The sequence below is a fragment of the Macaca thibetana genome, chromosome 7, assembly GCF_024542745.1.
Source record: "Macaca thibetana thibetana isolate TM-01 chromosome 7, ASM2454274v1, whole genome shotgun sequence".
NCBI classification, from domain to species: Eukaryota; Metazoa; Chordata; class Mammalia; order Primates; family Cercopithecidae; genus Macaca; species Macaca thibetana.
Genome location: NC_065584.1, coordinates 91,184,580 through 91,207,545, shown reverse-complemented (window position 1 = coordinate 91,207,545; position 22,966 = coordinate 91,184,580). Strand labels below are relative to the sequence as shown.

General features: G+C 36.1%; 1 protein-coding gene across 7 annotated transcripts in view; it reads left to right on the top strand.

Annotated features, from left to right (window-relative positions):
- Positions 1–22,966, top strand: part of LRRC28 (leucine rich repeat containing 28) — a 129,426-nt gene that overhangs the window by 34,995 nt on the left and 71,465 nt on the right. For all 7 annotated transcript variants that reach the window (XM_050799760.1, XM_050799757.1, XM_050799762.1 and 4 more), the window contains 2 exons: positions 1,391–1,428; positions 1,951–2,088. In XM_050799760.1, coding sequence (XP_050655717.1) covers positions 1,391–1,428; positions 1,951–2,088 — 176 coding nt within the window. The remainder of the gene's footprint in view (positions 1–1,390; positions 1,429–1,950; positions 2,089–22,966) is intronic.

Genomic DNA, 22,966 nt, shown 5'->3' with positions numbered 1-22,966 from the left:
GGGAGGAGAGACTTTAACGATGCTTCTTCAGCAGCATCCACAGGCAGCCACTGTGTACTATTTCATACAGCATCTTCATTATATGTAGATAATATTTTAAAGTCTGTTTGAAAAATTCTAATCATAATAATGGGTACTTTAGTTCATATTTTGATTTGGACATTTTAATGTCTTTTTATAGGTAGAGCTTGAATTGAGGCAAGTATTTTGTTTAAAAAATTTTTTTTAATCAGTTCTCTATTTTGATTTGGGTATTCCTTCCCAAAATTAATGTTTAAAGAGTATTGATTTTAAAATGTGTAATCATTTCATATACAGAAAGCAAGGACTGAAGTATATCATAGAGTAAATGGTGGGCTTATTTAAATTGTGTTATACCCAGCAGGTTAATTAACCTTCTACAAAATTGATTTAATTCAATATAAAATAATCTTCATAAAAGTGTTTTCTGTCTTATTTTGTGTTTATTGACATTTTAATATTCAATATTAGACTTTAAGAATGCAGAAGAAAACTTTTAAATTCTATTTAAAAGTACTTTATAAGATTTATTTTTAAAGTACAATAAATAAAACCATAGGTTTGAAAGTAAAGTTTACTAAAATCTAGTTCTGTTGTCTCTAAATCAATGATATAAATTTATTTTCTTAAATTATTGCTGTATGATCTCCAGCATTCACTTGTTTTGCTCTGAATAGTTGGTTACTGATTGCAGGAAGTCTCCACCAGAGTGTGCTCAAGACACTGTAGTGGGAAAAGTGTTACTTAGGCTTGCCTAGACTTTCTAGCCTCTGTGAAAAAGAAAATTTTTTAAGAGAAGCGTTTGATTTCTTGTTACAAAATTTCTTTTGCCATGAAATAAATTCTGTACGTTGACAGTTGAGTAGTTCTACAGACACTGTAAATGAAGAGTATTTAATCTCTCCGTTGTTGGTTCTCAGTATGCGTGCTAGCTAGAAGTATCTTTCTTTTGTGAAGTTATTTTTTAGAAATGAAAAGTTCATCTTCCTTTACACAATAGGTGTTGATTTTTTTCTCACAATAAGTATATTTTTTAAAGCCTGAATAAAATGAACTGGAAAAACTAGTAATTTGTGTTATGAAGTTAAAAAAAAAACCTTATAGTTTATCTATTATGTATGCTTTTATTTTAAAATAACAACTAAATCAGTAAACAGATTTAATATTTGCAATTCTAGTACAAAAGATTATTCTCGAAGTATTATTAGTTAGCTGTGCTAACCATTATTGTATGTCGATGCATTAGAGTAGGGTGTGAAAGTTGTGGCCTATTTATATTTGATAAATTTCTAAGTGAGCATTTTATAAACTGATTATCTGACAAAAGTACTTAATGACAATAGCTATTTTTTTTCTTTTTCCTTCCTAGATACCTGCACTCAAATAACATAGTTGTGGTTCCGGAAGGTATGTTTACTTAAAATTTTTAGTTAGAAGATAATATAATTTAAACTTTGCTTTATAAATAGAACAAATTTTAATTTTAAGACACCTTTAATTTTTTAGCTTCAAAACTTTTTTTCTTCTAGTAAGTCCAGTTAAGAACTATAATTAAATAAATAAGTCTAAAATGGTTATAATAGTTAGGTAAACTATTATTAGATAAATTCCTATTAGGTAGATAATAAGTTCTAAATTTAATAAATCTAGTTAAGAATTCTGGTCAGATAAAAAAGGCCCTGTGTATCATTTCTTGAATTATTTTAGTTTTAATGTTTTTATTTGTGCTGTATTTTAAGTTATATTTTATCTTGAGCTGGAAGTATTTATCACTTTCTTCAACTTAGTTTGATCCGTGTTTTTACTGTTTTGTGAGCAACTGAGACAAGGATATTAAGTAGTAAAATATTTTAACTTGGAATACTTGCATTACAGATTTGATGTAATACTTGAATCAAATTCATTTTGGTTCTCCTTTTCTCTTTGAAGCCATTGGGTCTCTTGTAAAACTCCAATGTCTGGATCTTAGTGACAATGCCTTAGAAATTGTTTGCCCAGAAATTGGTCGTCTGAGAGCTTTACGTCATCTTCGATTAGCTAATAACCAACTGCAATTCCTACCTCCAGGTAATCATAGTCTATAGCACACAATAGTTTCTTGTCTATTATAAATCTATATTTCTTCATATTTCTCACTGTATGTCTAGGCAATGGGCTGTAGATGTATTTGTAAGTATTTGTCCATTTGTTTGAAGATGAAACTTTAAGGAATGTGGGCGAAATATTACTAAGAGTCTTTTTTGTGATGCAAATGTAAAAAGGTAGCATTTATATTTTAGATATAGCTACAATTACTACAATTGTGCATTGCAACCAATATCCCTTTGAATTACTGCTCTGGCAAAATATTTGTACAAAGAGCTACTTCAATTCTGAATTTCACATAAGAGAATTTAGGTGAGCTTTGCATGATATAATCATTTTACTATCCAAAAGTCAAATACATGCAGTGTTTTCTCTTATTCTCCAGTGAGGTAACTAATGTGCATTAACTTTTTTTTTTTTTTTTTTTTTTTGAGACGGAGTCTCGCTGTGTCATCAGGCTGGAGTGCGGTGGCACAATCTCAACTCACTGCAATCTCTGCCTCCCAGGTTCAAGCGATTCTCCTGCCTCAGCCTCCCGAGTAGCTGGGACTATAGGCGCGTGGCCCCATGCCCGGCTAATTTTTGAATTTTTAGTAGAGACAGGGTTTCACCATGTTGGCCAGGCTGGTCTCAAACTCCTGACCTCAAGTGATCCACCTGCCTCGGCCTCCCAAACTGCTGGGATTACAGGTGTGAGCCACCACGCCTGACCTAATGTATGTTAACTTTGATTTGAAAAGGAGTCATGCTAAAATTTAGTAGAACAATTTACATTTGAGACTTAGGATTGTCTATTCTGCCTGCTGAACATGTAAGTAAATTATGAATGTACCTTATAGATAGGCAGTACTAAAACCTTGCATTTTATTGACAGCCGCCATTAAACCCTTTGATTGCTTGGGAGGAGCATCCAGAGACCTTGCTTTGTGAATCCACATATTTGCAAATCCCACTCTCATATATGATTTCATGTATTAAAAAACATGATAATTAAAAAATAAAAAACTTACGCTTCAGGTATTATATGAAAGTTACTGTGTATTCAAGAATGAGCAGAGAAAGATACAGATGTTAATTTGTCTGAGATTATTTTTACTCTTTTGAGTAAAACCAACTCGAGAATACCAACCAGCCTTTTAGTGTATCTAGGTGAAATATGTGACTCAAACAAAATTACAAATTACTACCTGTCATAGAACTTCAGGGTAACATGAGAATGTTAAAAATTATGCATGTTAAACCCACGAATGAAAAAGTCTATGATATTTCTTTGTTTTTTCAAGTACAGAAATGTCTAAATTAAAACATACTAACAGATTAATTTTTAGACTTTATGTTCCGGCCTTAATATATAGATTCAATACTATATATAAAAATGGCACCAGTCAGGCTGGGCACAGTGGATCACACCTGTAATCCCAGCACTTTGGGAGGCCAAGGTGGGTGGATCACCTCAGGTCAGGAGTTCGAGACCAACCTGGCTAACATGGTGAAACCCCATCTCTACTAAAAATACAAAAATTAGCCGGGTGTGGTGGTGTTGTGCCTGTAGTTTCAGCTACTTGGGAGGCTGAGGCAGGAGAATTGCTTGAACCTGGCAGGCGGAGGTTGCAGTGAACCGAGGTCACACCACTGTACTCCAGCTTGAGTGACGGAGTGAGACCCCACCTCAAAAAAAAAAAAAAAAAGAAAAAAAAGGCACCAGTCAGCGGTGACTGTGTTTTAAAAAATATTTTTTTACCCTCATATAATGAATGTCTTATTTTTTCTAACTATAGTTAATATAAAAAATTTTTGACACAATACAGGAATATGGTCTTTCCTTTATTATATATCATCAGGCCAATGGTGTTTCATCATTCTAGCTTTCATCAAGTTTGTACATTCAGATACCCAGAAAATGAGATACTCTTTTGAGGATTGCCTAGAAAATGTATCAGTAAAGATAATACTTTACATTTTCCTAACATTTTCATATATGAAACTTATATAAGATATACAACCAAAATGCATAAATATAATGCTGTATTTATGAACTCTTTTCTTTTACATACATTTAAAGAATATACAAAAAATACAATTCTGCCAGACATGGTGGTTCACATCTGTAATCCTACCACTTTGGGAAGCTGAGGCAGGAGGATCGCTTGAAGCCAGGAGTTCGAGACCAGCCAGGGCAACATAGTGAGGCTTTGTCTCTACTAAAATCCAACAATAATAATAATAAAAAAATTAGCCGTGCATGGTGACACACACCTTAGTCCTAGCTACTTGGGAGGCTGAGGTGGGAGAATCTCTTGAGCCCAGGATATCAAGGCCGCAGTGAACTCTGATTGCAGTATTGCATTCCAGCCTGGACAACGGAGTGAGACTCTGTCCCTAACCCCCCACAAAAAGCAATTCTGTGATAAACCATTGTTCTGGGTGTTGTATTATTCTGTCTTTTCCTGTAATATAAAAACATGATGTGGTAGAATATGGTCATTTCCTTCCATTATATATCTTAGAGGTTAAGGATGTACTTCTAATATCATTGACTGCTTCTTAATAACCAGTGAAGGCTATATGTTTTGTGACTACTTTCATATAATTTATTTATATCTCTCCTGTTACACAAGAAATTTGAGGCATATACTTGTGATTTTATTTTCCTGGGTTTGTTTCTATTTGTGTTTGCTTTTGCTTGTTTTGAGTAAAATTATATACATTAACAGTTATACATTTTGGATAGGAACTTTTGATTGAGCCATGTATACAGACTTTATTCTTTCTTGCCACCATGAGTAGCAATGGACTAAGTTTTACCAATTATTTGATTCACTTTATACATCTCATGAGGTGATTTCAGATGTTATGATTTAAGTATGTAAGGGGCTAAGCATACATCCCCTAAATGCTTTATTATGTTTGGAGACATACTATGGGAGGGTATTCTAAATTGGCAAAGAAATGTGAGGGACTGTGATCTTGTCCCTGTTTGACCACAGTAGGCACCAGTTGATATCTGCTTAATAAGCCCCGTCTCCATAGTCCATAGTCCATGCCAAGACTTGTCACATGTTACATTCTCTTAAAAGACTTAACATTTTACCATGTTTCTTTGTTGTCATTGAAAAGCCTTTGAATATAATTTTATATCCAATATTTAAAATTTGCCAATTAGTTCTCAAAGTGGTTATGCCATTTTACACTGTTCTCTCAGCAATGTATGAGAGGTGCAGTTACTCCACATTCTTGCCAACATTTGGTGTTGTCTATTTGTTTGTTTAGCCATCATAATGGGTGTGAAGTAGTATTGCATTTTTAAAAAATTCTATTTAATTTGCATATCTCTCTTGACTAATGTTATTTAGCACTTTCTCATGTATTTATGGGCTATTCCAAATCTTTTTGAATTATAGGAGATATCTCCCTGCTTTAAAGACCAGCTGCCAGCAGGTTCAGTTGCTGAGGAATTCTCTTTGCTCTCCAGTTTGGCTTCTGGCTTTCTGTGACTTGAGAGCTCTTTGAATCCTGCTGCTCCATCCTTGGCCTGTAAAGGTTGACTGTCATCGCCCTGTACTCTGTGACGGTGGGTCTTGCCTCTTGAGAAGTTTCTCTTGGCTTTTCTGTTACCACCTATCCTCCAGGTTTTCCCTTGCTGGAAGCCTAGAGTACATTGAGGAAATTATCTCAGTTCTTGCTCTCTTTCCTTGCCCTCATTTTTGGTGAAGGTTGGTGGGACAGAGTGGTTTGTGTGTCTGTGTTGAGCAGGGGTACAGTCTTTCTATACCTATGGATCCTCTGGGTTCTACACGGGTATGTCCACATAGAGCTTTCAAAGTTAGACTGTTTTCTCTTTAACCATTGTCTGTGGCAGATTTCTTTTCCCACCTCTATTTCAGTCAGGGATGATAGCAGCCAGGGATCTCTTCGCTTTGAAAATGTGCTTCTCACTCTTTGGAGCTGATTTAGATTTCCCCATGTCCTCAGTCTCTGATGGGTTTTTATTCAGCTTGTTTTAGTTGTTAGGGTGAGAGCGATGATCTCTTTGGAGTTTCTATTTTCAAATTGGAATTAAGTCCTCCTTCTTCCCAACTGACTTCCACAATTTGTTTTTGGTTCCTCTTTGCTTCCTTTCTATTTTTGGATTACTTGAGTATGTTTTAGTGTTCCATTTTATTTCCTCCATTGACTTTTCTCTAGGCTTCACAATATGCTCCCTTAACTTATTACATTTAGAATATTGTACCATTTCATATAAATTATATACATTCATTTATTATTGTGCATATTTTACAACAATATACTTCCTTTTACCCTCCTTCTTTTGTACTACTATGTCATTTCAATATATGTTATAAACTCCTTAAGATAATATTATTTTTGCAAGTCAGTTGTCTTTAAAATACTAACACTGGGCACGGTGGCTCACACCTGTAATCCCAGCACTTTGGGAGGCCAAGGTGGGTGGATCACCTGAGGTTGGGAGTTTGAGACCAGCCTGACTAACATGGAGAAATTCCATTTCTACTAAAAATACAAAATTAACCAGGCATGGTGGCACATGCCTGTAATCCCAGCTACTCAGGAGGCTGAGGCAGGAGAATCACTTGAACACAGGAGGTGGAGGTTGTGGTGAGCTGAGATCACGCCATTGCATTCCAGCCTGGGCAACAAGAATGAAACTCTGTCTCAAAAAATAAAACACCTAAAAAAATTTTCCTGAATATTCACTATTTCCTGTGTGTTCTATTCTTTTTTTCTTAAGAGACACAGTCTTGCTGTATTGCCTGAGCTGATCTCAATATCCTGGCCTTCTAAAGCACTGAGATTACAGATGTGAGCCACTGCACCTGGCCATTTTTTCCTCTAGATTTAGTTTCCATCTGTCATTTCTCTTCAACCTGAAGTACTTCCTTTAGTATTTGTTTTAGTGCAGTTCTACTGGCAATGAACTATCTCAGTTTTTCTTTATGCAAAAATGTTATTTCATTTTCACTTTTGAAGAATATTTTCTCTGGAAATAAAATTCTGAATTGACAAGAGTTTTTTCTTTGAGCACTTTAAGGAAGATCTTCCATTATTTCCTGGCTGTCATTGTTTCTGATGAGAAGTCAGCCGTAATTTGTATCATTGTTACCCTGTATCTTTTTCTATGGCTGCATTAAGATTTCTCTCTTTAATCTTTTCTCTTTATCTTTGGTATTAGCAGTTTGTATATGATGTGTCTTGATACAGGATTTTTTATATTTACCTTTCTTGGGGTTTTCTTTATTCCCAAATTGGCAAGTTTCCTGTTATTATTTCTTCAAATATTTTTCTATTCCACATTTCCTCTCTTTCTGGAACTCTGGTTACACACATTAGATAATTTGGTATTCTTCTACAGGTCACTGAACTTTGTTCTTCTTCTTCTTCTTTTTTTAATGTAATCTTTTTCTTGCCCTTATCTCAAGATTAGAAGATATCTGTTGATCTGACTTCTACTCACCGTTTCTTTTATGCTCTCCAGTGTGCTAGTTTTTATGCTCCTCTGTCTTAATCCATTCAGGCTGCTGTAAACAAATACCATAAATGGGGTAGCTTATAAACAACAGAAATGTATTGCTGAGTTCTGGAGGCTGGGAGTTCCAAGATCAAGGTGCCAGCAGATTTGGTATCTGGTGAGGTCCTACTTTCTGATTCATAGATGACACTTTTTCACTATGTTCTCATGTGGTGGAATGGGGCAAGGCAGCTCTCTGCGGCATCTTCTGTAAGGGCACTAATTCCACTCATGAGGGTTTCACCCTTAGGACCTCCCAAAGGCCCCACCTCCTGAGACCATTGCATTGGTGACTTGGTTTTAACATATGAATTTAGAGGTGGGGACACAAACGTTCAGATCATAGCACCCTCTTTACCTCCTCACAGCCTTTTCATCTTTGGTGCCCTGTCCTGCGTCTTCTAGGTGCTTCACTTGCCCGCCACTCTGATCTGTGCCTCTTCAGTTCTGCAAGACTGGAGCTCTGTTTAGGTTCCATTTCCCTGTGCTGTGGCCCAAAATAAGCCCCATGGCAGAAATTTGGGTCCAACATGGGGCTCATCTCTTGTGTTCCCCAGATTTTAAGGATTGTAGTTCTGGGTTGCCTGTCCATTGCTTGAAAACAATTGCTTCATATTTTTTGAGTAGTTTATTGTGTTTTGGTGGGAGGCAGGTCTGGCATCAGTTACCCTGTCATGTCTGGAAGTGGAAGTCCTATTAGATGTCCTTTGATTCCTCGTCTGAGTGCTTCCCTACATTCTTTTATATATATGTTTTTGTAGTTGTTGTTGTTGCTGCTGCTAAGTGTGTACCACTTAAACATTTATGTATTGCTTTTCTCTATGCCTGGCATCAAAACTATAACATTATTTGTCATAGAACGTATTTAAACTAATTTTCTTCCAATGACATTTTGTAATTTGATCATATAAAATTACGTAATCTATTATGAAGAGAATTTTACTGTGTACCTAGAAATAAAGGATTGTTGGAGAAAGGCTTCCATCAGTGCAGGGCCCCTTTCTGATTAAACCTCGCTAAATGACACAAAGTCCATTGGATGTTTGAGGAGACAGAAAGAACAGCCAATCTTTGATAGTCAAGAGAAACCTGACACCTTTGTGATCTGCTGTAAACACTCTGAATTACCACAAGAGAAGGTTATAGTAACAAAGAAACAACAAAAAGTAACCAGCAGTCAGAAAAGATGTTGCTTACATCTGGCATATAAATCAGCCTATTTTTAAAAAATACTTTTATCCTTGAAAAGTTGTTTTGCATACCAAAAAAGGCAGGATTTTCAGCCCAAGTTAAAAGCATGACTCTGTTGTGTTTTAATGGCTGAAAGTATGCACAGACAGAAATGTGTACCACATATAACCAGCATGTGTTGTTCCGAAAACCCAGGTTTCAAGTGTAGTCAAATTTATTACCATTTTTTTCTTAAAATTTACTTTTTCACCCATTGAACCTCTGTAAGTTTATTGGAATGAAATTTAGTATCCTTTCTTAGGTCTGTCCCATTGCCACCTGAATTGTCGTGAAACCTCCGTGTTTATTCATCTCATGTGGAGGCGAAGAGGAGTACAATCTCATGTTGTACTGCCTATGCAGTACGGAGGTGCTGATTTTTCAGAGGTGCTGATCCCACCTTGTAGTTACAAGCCTTGGCACAGGTGCTCCATATTTGAATTCCCTGTGTTACAGTTTCTAGGAATGATAAGTGGCCCAGGAACACTGGGTCAGCCCCGGTTTCCTCATCGCTTCCATTGTGCCTACATACTATGTGATCAGTTCAAAAGGAGAACAAAGCAGCTCTCATTTTGAATCCGCAAAACACAAAGTGTGTTATTCTGTCTCCTGTCCCCAGATATTCAAGGCTCTTCACCCCATATTACCCTCCTTAGGCGAATACCATGGTAATTTTGGGTGATTTACTCTTCTGGGAGACTCAGCTTTTCACTGATTACACATCAGTCTGGTAAAATAACTAGCTAGCACTTCTCTCACTAAAAAAGAATCTAAAAAATTAATCTCTGGCAGAGCATCCTTCTGGTGTCACCAGGCTATATATGTGTGGTCAGCAATATACATAAATAGATTTTCTCTATTTTGTGGGGTTATCTGCATGACTGGAAGGGGACTTGCTATTTCATCTGCTTAACAAAATAGTTTTACTGCTCAAAGTATACCACGCTATGTGCTAGAGAAAGTGGGCGCTAAGAAGGAAAACAAAATCTGGACCCATACTTCAAGGGCACTTATAATATTTTATTGTCTAATATTTAAACTGCATGCAGTACTTGCAAAGAAGAAATTAGAGAGGAGAGAGAAAGAAGTATTGAGTGTGTTATTGTAGCTAGTGATTATCTTGGTACACAGTGCTGAGACTTGAAATACCCATTTTGACAACTAATGGGTGGAGGGGCAAAAATCTAACAATCTACCTCAGCTTGCTAGATGACCACTGAATAAATTATCTACCAGATACAGAAATAATTAGCTGGGTGTGGTGATGGGTGCTGTAATCCCAGCTGTTCTGGAGGCTGAGGGCAGGAGAATCACTTGAACCCGGGAGGCAGAGGTTGCAGTGAGCCAAGATTGCACCATTGCACTCCAACCTGGGCAACAAGAGCAAAACTCTGTCTCAGAAAAATAAAATAAAATAAAAAAATTATCTACCAGAGCCCTAAACTCATATTAAGAACTTGTTCTTTCAGTAACTTTATTTTTTATTTTATTTATTTATTTTTTTAGGGGCAGGATCTCACTCTGTCACCCAGGCTAGAGTGCAGTAGAGTAATCATAGCTCACTACAGCCTTGACCTTGTGGGCTCAAGTCATCCTCCTGCCTCAGCCTCCTGAGTAGCTGGGACTACGGGCATGCACCACCATGCCTGGCTAATTTTCTTTAATTTTTTTTTTTTTTTTTTTTTTATAGATGTGGGGTCTTGCTATGTCACCCAGGCTGGTCTCAGACTCCTGGCCTCAAGTGATCCTCATGCTTTGGCCTCCCTAAATGCTGGGTTAAAGGTGTGAGCCATCATGCCTGGCCCTCAATGACTTTTATGAACCTGAAGTTACCTTATTATTAATTATAACTTTGTAATGGTTATAGTACTTTATTAGTAAAGTAACTTTATAGTATAATTAAATATACATATATTAAAAACTTTATAATAACATAGAGATTTTAAATTTAGATTTTTACATAAAATTATGGTATAATAGATAAAACAGATTTCTCAGAAAAATATTTTTACTGTAGATAAACTATCAGCTATTGTAAAATCTTCTTACAAATGGAGCTAAGGCTCATCAATTTTATTTACAAACTTTTACAAGCTTTCAAAATTTGGCAAAACCTTAGGATAAAAATGACTTAAAAATATTCTAAAAGAAAAAAAGTTTTGTTTTCTGGACCATGTATCCTTCTCAGTGTCAAATAAATACAGAAAATACTCCTTTTTAGGAGCGGTGTAAAGGGAAATGTTAGAAAACTTGCCAGATGTCTAAAATACAAAAGTTCATTGCTACAATACTTAAAAAAAAAAGGCAAAAGAAGAAAAGTTGGTTGCTCAGACTTGGAAAGCCTCTACCATCAATCATGCTTAACGCCTAAGGCATGATGAACTCCTTTCCAGGGCCCATTCCTTTGTGAAAAGATTTAAAAGCAACTAACACTATAACCCAAGTGATCCAAATTCACTTCACATGCAGTACTTCTTATAGAATTAATTTATGACAGCATGGTATATTATAGGCTTGGTGCTGCATGGCAACAGTGATGACAGCACTGAGGTCAGTTAAGGAGGGCTTAAGGAGAAGGCAGATGTGACGTGTGGGAACTAAGCTGGTGTGAAAGTGGTATGCAGGAGCAAATGATTTAGTTTGGGTATTTTCCACTATTTATCTCTGAAATGTATCCATCTCATAATCCATTATACACACTGGTTCCAGGATTCTCTCTCTCAAATACAGATTTGACCAACTGTTTCCCCAGTTTAAAACCCTTCATTTAAATAAATTGCTGAAAATGTTGTGGTTGCATGATAGAAGCCTATACTGAGTTCATAACCATTTGTTTATGATCAATACCAGGAATTGGGGACATTTTTAAAAACCTGATAAATATAGAAGTGTTTTTAATCTTTTCAAGTGAATTTTCTTGAGAATATGTGTTTTCTTAGACAACAACCTATTAATAAGACTTCAGAGATTTAATTGTGAGATGGAGTCTCCCTGTGTCACGCAGGCTGGAGTGCAGTGGTGCAATCTTGGCTCGCTGCAACCTTCACTTCCCGGGTTGAAGCGATTCTCCTGCCTAAGCCTCCCAAGTAGCTGGGATTACAGGCATGTGCCACCATGCCCAGCTAATTTTTGTATTTTTAGTAGAGATGGGGTTTCACCATGTTAGCCTGGCTGATCTCGAACTCCTGACCTCAGGCAATCCACCTGCCTCTGCCTCCCAAAGTGCTGGGATTACAGGTGTGAACCACTGCACCTGGCTTTGTTATTTTTGTATCTAAATCAGCCTGCAATATTTTAGAGGTGGCATGGAGTAATTTCTACCATACCTTTTGCTTTCTTGGCAAAATGTGGTTTAATTGTTTGTTTTTACTAAAGAACTTTCAAGTATTAAAATATTATATGAATAGTGATTTGATGTATTGCATTTGTTAACCAAACTCTGGCAAAAGTATGTTTTAGATAAATACATTAGCAAAGATAGCATTTTCATGTATAATTATTTTACAGTTTCAGCTGATTTTTCTACCTTGATTTCAATATATTTTGTGACATGATCAGAAAATAATGATTTTATGTAAATTGTAAAGAAAAATTAATATAGCTAATATATCTACATGTATTATATAGATGGATATAATATAGGTTTCATATATAGGTTCACATAATATAGATACTAAAATAAGTGTTTCTTAAAAATTAATGTATTTAATATGCAAAACGTTTTATTTTTCATTTATTTGAACATGCCGTTGCTTTACTTCATCTGTAAATTACGTTTTAACTTGTTAAAGGTTTCAATTTAAATCAGATTTCTGTTATGCAAGTAATTTTAGAGTTAACGCTTGTTTTAATGAGTGAAAAGCTTTATGATTTGCCAAGGGTCGATGTAATGAGAAGTAATTTTTACAACGTTGCTTGATATTGTTTGTTATGAACCCCCCCCACTCAATGTGCATAATAATTCTTTGTTTAATCCTTTTTATTAACGCTTTTATTAAAAATTGCCATTTTAAACAGATACTTTGTTTTTGAGAAGTTTTGGTTTTCACTGTGTATTTTTTGTAGGTAGTAGGAAAACATGAAGTCAAAACTGGCTGTAGAAGTGAGGAAGGGCTCAAAAAATGAATATCTTTATATGCTTATAGCAAATATCACTAGTCGTTTATATGTCTGATCTGCTTCTTAGCTGGATCTGCTGACATCTCTGCTCCTGACATAATCTGAAAGAGAATTAAAGCCTGGCAGAGCTCTTTTGATGACTTTTTTAAATTTGAGAAGTTTGGCATTCTTCATTTTAGTGTGAATTTACAATACTAGTATTAGTGACTTAGTTTTTCTTTTTTTTTTTTTGGAATAACCACAGGTTTTGTGGAAGTCATATTATTTTCATATATATTTAGGTCCTAGCATGAATCCATTTTTCTTAAATGAGATAGTTTTTACTGTAATTTCATAGTCATTATAAGATGTTGAAATAATTAAAATGTTGAGAACAAAATGCTGAAAGATATATATGGATGTTTATAGTAATATAAAGTCTTAGAATTTTTCTGTATCTATTTTTACCTAGTTTTAAAATATAAATGCATATTTTTATAAATGAAAGTACAAGTCTCATATATAAAATTAAAATTTCAATTATTAAACTATTCAATTGAGTAATCAAAGAATTATTTTTATAATTTTTTGTTTACAGGCTATGAAAATAGTGTTTAATCTAAAGCAGAACAAATGTACATTGGAAAATATTTTTTAAAGTATGCACAATTGGCTGGGCACCATGGCTCATGCCTGTAATCCCAGCACTTTGGGAGGCCGAGGTGGGCGGATCACTTGAGGTCAGGAGTTTGAGACCAGCCTGGCCAACATGCTGAACCCTGTTTCTACTAAAAATACAAAAATTAGCCAGATGTGTTTGTGTGTACCTGTAATGCCAGCCCCTCAGGAAGCTGAGGCATGAGAATCGCCTGAACCCAAGAGGCGGAGGCTGCAGTGAGCCAAGATTGTGCCACAGCACTCCAGTCTGGGTGACAGAGTGAGACTCTGTCTAAGAAAATGAAATAAAATAAAAGGTGTGCACAATTACGCATATTGTTGTATATGTCCTGAACCAAAATTATGATTTCTGTGGTGCTATTCTTCTATTACCTGATATCTCTAGGAAACTGATTACTACGTGTTCAAGAATGTGAGATAATTTTTCTGTACAGCTCTGTGTACAGGAAGAATCACCGTTACTATTTTATATACAGAGGGTGTTGTCTTGCAGTATTTTTATCCATCAGAGGAGCTGTTCTCGTTCAGAGATAAATTTCCGTAACTCATTCTCTTTAAGTGAGAAGATCCAATAGCATAGTTGAATATGTATTTTACAAAGACCAAATCCCTAAATTATTTAGCAATCTAAGAGTCAAATATTTGTATTGTTTTTAAGTGCATGTTATATTAAATATAGACTATAGAATACTATTAATTTTTAAGTAAAAGGGAAGTGCACGTTTTAACCTTTTTCTTTTGAGACTCTTAATAAAATCAGCTTCATAAATCAAAGTTAATAATAATTGTATCTATTCTGTACTTCTTAATTTTTTTCTAAAATGCCAACCACCATATCTATTTTATTTGAATATTCTTAGTTTGCTTATGATATCCTGTGAAATTGCATTTGAACTTTATAGGTAAAACTATTTAAGTTTCTCACAACGGAATTCCATGGAGCTTTAAGTACTATAAACTTTCAATAAAGCAAAAGCCTATAAAATTATTGTTACTTGATCCCTCTGTGTCTCCATTTTCTTATCCAATGTGGTAGGTAAATTTTAACATGATGGATTCTGATGTTCATTCTACCACTAAAACTCAACATTTTAAAATTTATACTAGCTTTAGCAGGTTTGATTTTATGGAGGACCTAAAATGATGCCTTTGAAAATTTGCTTCTGCTGCTAAAAGAGATGACATAATAAGGTGTGAGAGTTTATATATTACCAGTGTTTGTTTCCTATCCATAGTTTAAATTTCTGACTACTTCTAAATCAGAAACATATGTAAAATTATGATATATAATGGTATGACAAGAAAGAGAACCTATATTTCCTTATCCCCAGGGCATGATCTATACTGTTTACAATGTGTGTTCTATACATCACTTTTTTTTCCTACATACCACTCATAAATGCCATCTAAATAATATCTTGTTAAACTTTATGACAGTGTCAATCATTTTATTCTTGGTATGAGTTAATAATTTTTTAAGCTATTGATATTCTTTGTGTGTGTGTGTGTGTTTGTTTTTGTTTTTGTTTTGAGATGGAAAACAAGTTTTGCTCTCGTTACCCAGGCTGGAGTGCAATGGCGCAATCTTGGCTCACTGCAACCTCTGCCTCCTGGGTTCAAGCAATTCTCCTCCCTCAGCCACCCAAGTAGCTGAGATTACAGGCATGTGCCACCAAGCTATTGATTTTTTAACAGCTTTTTTGAAGTATAAATTTATATGCCATAAAATTCATCATTTTACATGTACAGTTAATTAACTTTATTCAATGTCCACAGTTTAGGAACCCTCAATACAATCTAGTTTTAGAATTCTTCCTTCATTGCAGAAAGTTCCTTAGTGCCTGTTTATTGCTAGCCTCTGTTCTCACCCACAACCACTGATCTTGCTTTTTGTCTCTATAGTTTTGACTTTCCAGAAATTTCATGTAAATGTATATAACCTTATGTTTTAGTAGTTTAAATGTATATAACCTCATCTTTTATTGCTTTGTAATGTTTTATTGTATGGATGTGCCATATTTGGTTTATTCATCAGTTGTTTAATTGGGCTGTCTCCAGTTTGGGCTGTTAGGAATAATGTTGCTATGAACATTTGTGTACAGGCTTTTTGTGGGCATATGTTTTCTTTTCTCTTGGATAAATACCTAGGAGTAGAATTGCTGGATATATTTTTAACTTTGAAAGAAACTGCCAAACTGTTTTCCAAAGTGGCTGTACCATTTTGCATTCCCACTAGCAGTGTATGAGGGTTCCAGTTCCTCATCCTTGCCAACATTTGGTATCTTCAGTCTTTTTTATTGTAGCTCTTCAAGTTGCTGTATGGTGGTATCTCATTGTGTTTTAAATTTGCATTTCACTAATAACTAAAGATTAAGCACCTTTTCATGTGTCTATTTGCCATCTCTTTGGCAAATATTAACTATTTCTATCTTTTGGCCATTTTTAAATGGAGTTGTTTATTTTCTTATTATTGTGTTGTAAGAGTTCTTTATGTATACTGGTGTTAATGGATAATTTTCATAAAAAAGCTAACATCGTGACTCCCATACAGATATAAAAAATTTAAAATGTGGTAAAGCTTTTATTTAACTCATTAATGAGTAAATTGATGAGGTGTTATAACCAGTTCAAGGAGAATCCCTAGGACAAACACATTTATAGATCAAGAATATAAAAATGGGCCAGGCACAGTGGCTCACGCCTGTAATCCTAGCACTTTGGGAGGCTGAGGCAGGAGGATCACTTGAGGTCAGGAGTTTGAGATCAGCTTGGCCAACATGGTGAAACCCTGTCTCTACTAAAAATATAAAAATTAGCTGGGCATGGTGGTGCATGCCTGTAATCCCAGCTACTCAGGAGGCTGAGGCAGGAGAATCGCTTGAACCCAGGAGGTGGAGGTTGCAGTGAGCTGAGATTGTGCTATTGCACTCCAGCCTGGGGGACAAGAGTGAAACTCCATCTCAAAAAAAAAAAAAAAAAAAAAAGAATGAATGAATATTCAAATGAGGCAAAGCTGGTTTTCTCAACAAGGACAGAGCATTGTCCCCCCAGTGGATATAATTTATATGTATGTTTAGAAACAAGAATTATTTACATTGTTATCAGTTATCTGTAGTTTATGGAATTGTAAAATTACTGTCAGAGACTCAGTGTCAGATAACCTGTATGGATATGCTAGAGACCAAGGGTTAGAAAACTCTGACTTGTGGGCCAAGTCTGGCACTTCATCTGATTTACTAAATAAAGTTTTTTTGGAACACATTCGTTTACATATTGTCTATGGCTGCTTTTATGCTGCAGTGGCAGAGTTGAGTAGTTGTGACAATGACCATATGGTTTGCAAAACCTAAAATATTTACATAAATAGCCCTTTACAGCAAGTTTGTAAACTTTTGTCAACCCCTGTGATTATCTGGATACAAGTCATTTATCAGATATATGATTTGCAAATATTTTTTCTCAGTCTGTGGTTTGTGTATTTTTTTAAATTGGCGTGTCTTTTGAAGAGCAAAACTTATTTTTCTTTGTTCCGGCACTCCATTCATTTATATATATATTCCTTTTTTTTTTTTTTCAAGACAGGGTCTTACTCTGTCACCCAGACTAGAGTGCAGTGGCGTGATCTTGGCTCACTGCAACCTCTGCCTCCTGGGTTATAGCGATTCTCGTGCCTCAGCCTCCTGAGTAGCTGGGATTACAGGTGCGCACCAACATGCCTGGCTCTTTTTTTTTTTAGTAGAGACCGGGTTTCCCCATGTTGGCCAGGCTGGTCTTGAACTCTTGACCTCAAGTGATCCACCCGCCTCAGCCTCCCAAAGTGCTGGGATTACAGGTGTGAGCCACCATGCCCAGCCTTATATATATTTCTTTATGTGTGTATGGGTAGCAATATTAACAAGGATGATGGTCTGAAAGACTATTTATTAAAGTGATTTATGGGGATCACGACCCTATTCAGTGTTAATTTCTAATCATTTGGTCTATTTCTTGCTTGTATTTTTATTTATGTAAGAATACTTATGGCTTTAATCTTGCTTCTCTAATTTTGTTGGGCCTCCACAGCAATGTGCTTCTTATCAACAATATAGGGAGAGACTTGAGACTATGTGACCCACCCCAATCCTGTGGAACTGCTCACGTGCGTCTTTGATGGCCAGATCTTAGTGGTAGGAGTTGAGCCAAACAAGTGAAAGGCTCTTGGTTTTGGCACACATCAGATCAGCTAGGTGCATTTTGCTATCCTCTAGAGATCATGTAAATACATATATATAAAAGGAGACTAGAAGAAGGCATGCCGACAGCCAGGATGATTATTGGAAGAGTTCATCTCTCAGGCTTTTTTATAAATATGAATGAATTTTCTGTCTTGCTAAATGGTAGTAAATATTTTGAACATCTTTTTATATAGTCATGGTTGACGAGTCTTTCAGGGCTTTTACAGCACCGAAACTTGGTTTAATTTTTCTGTAATTTCTGAACTCTGATATTTAAATACATAAATTATCTATATAAAGATGTAGATTTTCTAGCACATATTCATTTAATTTTTTATTCTTTTATAAAGTAAAATAAATACTACTTTGAAATTAATTAAGAAAATGTTTATAATGTTTGGATTTAACAAGATGTTTATAAGAAAAAAGTGTTTCTGAAATTGCTGAAACTAAAATTATCCTAACACCTTCAGGATTCAAGCTTTAGCTTTCCATAAAATATCAGGGTTTGTTTATTTAAAGAATGTTAATGAATACTATCTTTTTTTTTTAAAAGCTCTGTGATATGCTAATTAGGGGTCAGTAAAATTTGGAAAGAGGAATATTATATATTTTTCCTTCTATATTTTTCTGTTATTTATAAATTACTTTGAAAATAAAAACAGTGACTTTGTTCGTGTTTCTCCACTCAAATCTTGAATGTTCAAACTGAGCTCTACATAAAGTATGTTAGTATATCTTTGTAAGAATTGTGATGCATAACTTCACATTTCTCCTTCATCACTTAGAAACAGAGGGCAGTATTTTAGTATCAGTCATTGAGAAATTAAGCCTTAAGTGGTAGTAGTTCATTTATTTTTAACAACATGATTAAGGCTATTCAGAAGAATACTTTTGTTAAACATTTGGGTTTTTCCCTTTTGTCTTCATTTAATTATTTCTTAGTATTGTACATTATTAGGCTAAATGACCTTGGTATCTCTAATTAAAAATTAAATATCTTATAATGATGTAGCTTTTAGGGAGACTTGCAGGCTAATGATGCTGAGGCATTTCTCTTCGCTGTTGGCCCAGACATTGCCCACTCGGTTTCCTAATTTAGTAACAGAAATAAAACTATGCACGACTGGGCAGGTTTGGTATGCCGGCGCCCTGCCAGGAAGCGTTGGTTTCTTAAGCAAATGGACCGATGGGGATTTGAGGAAAACACAGATTATGTTACATGAGCTTTGCACTTTGCAAATCCCTAACTATTTAAAGGAACTCGGCTAACCCTCTGATACCTAAATAAAGTCAGTTTTGTTTAAACACATACACACAAAATGATATATTGTTTCCTTTTCCAAAATTAAAAATTAAGCTTCATATTTGTGTTTTTAATTTCACAGTTTTTTGGTCAATGTTTAAAAGCTCTTGCTTGGTTAAATAATGTATGAAAATTATTGTTAATTTTGTTAAATTATTTTATGTATTTGTAATACCCTTCCATATAGCATAATATAAAGGAGTTGATAATGTACATATGCATTGTGCTTCTGTGTGAGGAAATGAAAGAAAGTTCTGGCAGGTTTTAAAAGAAGCCTAGTTTTATTCCTTGGCTCTGGCACCAGCTTGGCTGAGCGACCTTGGTGCCTATTGTCTGTCCTGCACTGTGAGTGTCATGAGTGTTCTGCGTCACGCTAACACTTTAGGTTGGTTTGCAGCAGTTTCTTTGCTGAGTGTTTGAGCACAGGCTGGTTTCCTATCCACTGACACGTTTCCTTCTTGCTGGTGCATCTTGTCTGGCACATCTTTGGTCCTTTTAAGGTCCATTGCCTCTGAATTTGGAGAAAAGCCTTGAAGCCCTGAGGATTAGCCTGCTGCTTTTCTCCTTCAAGCCATTATGTGTTTCTTCAGTCTCTGCCATTCATTGTCAGAATGGGGCCAGCTGTTCACTCTGGTGATCTTTGTTAAATTGCCATTAGACTGTATGTAAACCCTGGAGGCAGGTAATTCTGAAGCATGTTTTCATTGAGAGAGTTTATCTCATCTTTTACTAGACTTTTGACAGATAGAAATGAACAATGTTAATACTTGGGACACTGTGGGTTGGGTATGGAGAACGATACAGTGTGCAGGGTCCACATCATGCTTAAGGCAGCATTGGTTACAGTGTGGAACAAAGTGGATTTAATATAAATTTAAGTTGTCAAATCCCATGGACTTTAGGACAAGTAAGATTTCCCATCCTATAAATGCCATCCAAAAGTGTAAACATCAAAAATTCTTAACTGAAGTGGTCAGAACGTTACTAATCTATGAAAATAATTCTTAGATCTATTCCTCTCCTTTTGAATATCTGAATAAGGCAGATAGATGCCCAGTCCTAGCATCAGACACCAAAGATTCTAATCCTGTTCATTCATTTTTTAAAATGTAAAAGTTGTTACATATAGAAAAGTTATCAGACCAAAAGTATGTACTCAATAAATTTACCCTCTTCCTCATCTCATCTTTTTGCTTTCCCAGTTTATTTCTATCCTCTTAGAGTCCACACTCCATGAAGGCTGGCTCATAGTTCCTCTGTCATTAGCCTTGCCTTTGTTTTCCTGACTTCTAACACTCATCTCAGTTTTTTTTTTTTTAATTTATTTTTTATTATTATTATACTTTAAGTTGTAGGGTACATGTGCATAACGTGCAGGTTTGTTACATATGTATACTTGTGCCATGTTGCTGTGCTGCACCCATCAACTCGTCATTTACATCAGATATAACTCCCAATGCAATCCCTCCCCCCTCCCCCCTCCCCATACACCGGGGACTCATCTCAGTTTTAAAGGGAAACTATAAAGATCCTGCAATTGAAAATCTTGTTAAGGTGCAATATTCTATACTTGTTAACAGTAAAGACTTACTTATGTGTGACCTTGGTCACTGTGGATCCCATTCTGGATGTGAAGGGGAGTCACTGGTGGATTTTGAGCAGAGAAGTGATATGATCTTATTTATGTTTAAAATAATGACTCAGATAACTGTAAAGAGGGGCCAGTAATGAAAAACTTAAAGGAGGCGCCAGCAACAAAAACTGAGAGATGGGTTAGGAATCTGCCAAAATAACCCCAGCAAGAAATGATAATGGCTTGCACTAGAATGGCAGCAGAACTGTTGATGAGAAGCAGTTGGATTTTGGCTTCTTTAGTGCTTTATAATTTTCAGTGTCTCACTCATTTTCTTTTACCAACAGGGCAGGTTTTGTCCCTGGTTATAAATAAGAACTCTCGAGGCTCTGAGAGATTATGAACCTTACACAACGTGACTTAGTAAGGTAGAATCGAGACTTAATGCTAGGTCTCGTGATTCTCAATAGTGTTTTTTCCAAGTTATTAACATAAATACTTAATCTTAAAAAAAAAGTCTTTCAAATATTTTATATAATTGAAGAAAGTAAAATCATGTACTAGTGACAGAGCATGATGGCTTACACCTATAATCCCAGCGCTTTGGGAGGCTGAGGTAGGAGGATAGCTTAAGCTAGGAGTTCAAGACCAGCCTGAGCAACATAGTAAGACCCTGTCTCTACAAAAGATAAAAATAAAAAACTTAGTTAGGCATGGTGGCACGTGCCTATAGTCCTAGCTGCTTGGGAGGCTGAGGTGGGAGGATTGCTTGAGTCTAGAATATTTGAGGTTGCAGTGACCTATGAATGCTCCACTGCACTTCCACCTGGGCAATAGAGTGGGACCCTGTCTCCAAAAAATAAATAAATAAATAAATTAAAAATCATGTACTAGCTTATAATACTATATTATTTATCTCTACATAACAAATTACCACAAACTTAGTGACATAAAACAACACACATTTATTATCTCAATTTCTATGGATCAGCAGTCTAAGCACAGCTTAGCTAGATCTGCTTAGGGTCTCAGAAAGCTGCAGTCAAGTTTGGGTTGACCAGGGCTGCAGTCTTATCTGAGGCTCAACTGCAGACTAATAAAGGAATTCTTGATTGTTTTTGCTATCTAAGAGAAATAATTCTACTAAGGAACAGTGCCCTTGTCTTTTTTTCTATAGTATCACTCCCTTCTCACCTCAGCTTTGGATATGTAAACTTAGCAGTTAGAGTATAAATGCTTGTTTATTCCATTCTATAAGAATCTTGGAATGCAGACTCTATGTTTGTGGGTGTTATCCTCATTTTGCTGCCATGAGTAAATATCCTAATTAGGCTTGTTAGTGGTTATTTTCCATTTAGTTTCCTAATTCTGCTTTTGCCACTGTCAGGGTGATCTTTTGCAGGTTTTTTGGCTGATGAATTAAGAAAATTTGTGGAACCAACCCCTGGGTTCAAAAAACAGAGTGACCCTCAACTGTGATCTGACTCTCTCCACTCCTGAAGCCTTTCTGAATTCTGCCTCAGCTTAGCTGATTGTTATAAACTAGTCGTTATTTGTGTGTATGGCATATAACTGAGGGAAGATGTCTTTTTTTTTTTTTTCCTTGAGATGGAGTCTCACTCTGTCGCCAAGGCTGGAATGCAGTGACGCGATCTTGGCTCACTGCAACCTCTGCCTCCTGGGTTCAAGCGATTCTCCTGCCTCAGTCTCCTGAGTATCTGGGATTTCAGGCATGTGCCACCAGACCTGGCTAATTTTTGTATTTTTAGTAGAGATGGGGTTTCACCATGTTGGTCAGGCTGGTGTCGAACTCCTGATTTTGTGATCTGCCTGCCTCGGCCTCCCAACGTGCTGGGATTACAGGTGTGAGCCACCACACCCAGCCGGAAAGATGTCTTTTAAAAGCTTTTGGGCCGGGCGCGGTGGCTCACGCCTGTAATCCCAGCACTTTGGGAGGCCGAGGCGGGCGGATCACAAGGTCAGGAGATCGAGACCACGGTCAAACCCCGTCTCTACTAAAAATACAAAAAATTAGCCGGGCGCGGTTGTGGGCGCCTGTAGTCCCAGCTACTCGGGAGGCTGAGGCAGGAGAATGGCGTGAACCCGGGAGGCGGAGCTTGCAGTGAGCCGAGATCGCGCCACTGCACTCCAGCCTGGGCGACAGAGCGAGACTCCGTCTCAAAAAAAAAAAAAAAAAAAAAAAAAAAAAAAAGCTTTTGGGCACTCTCTTCCAC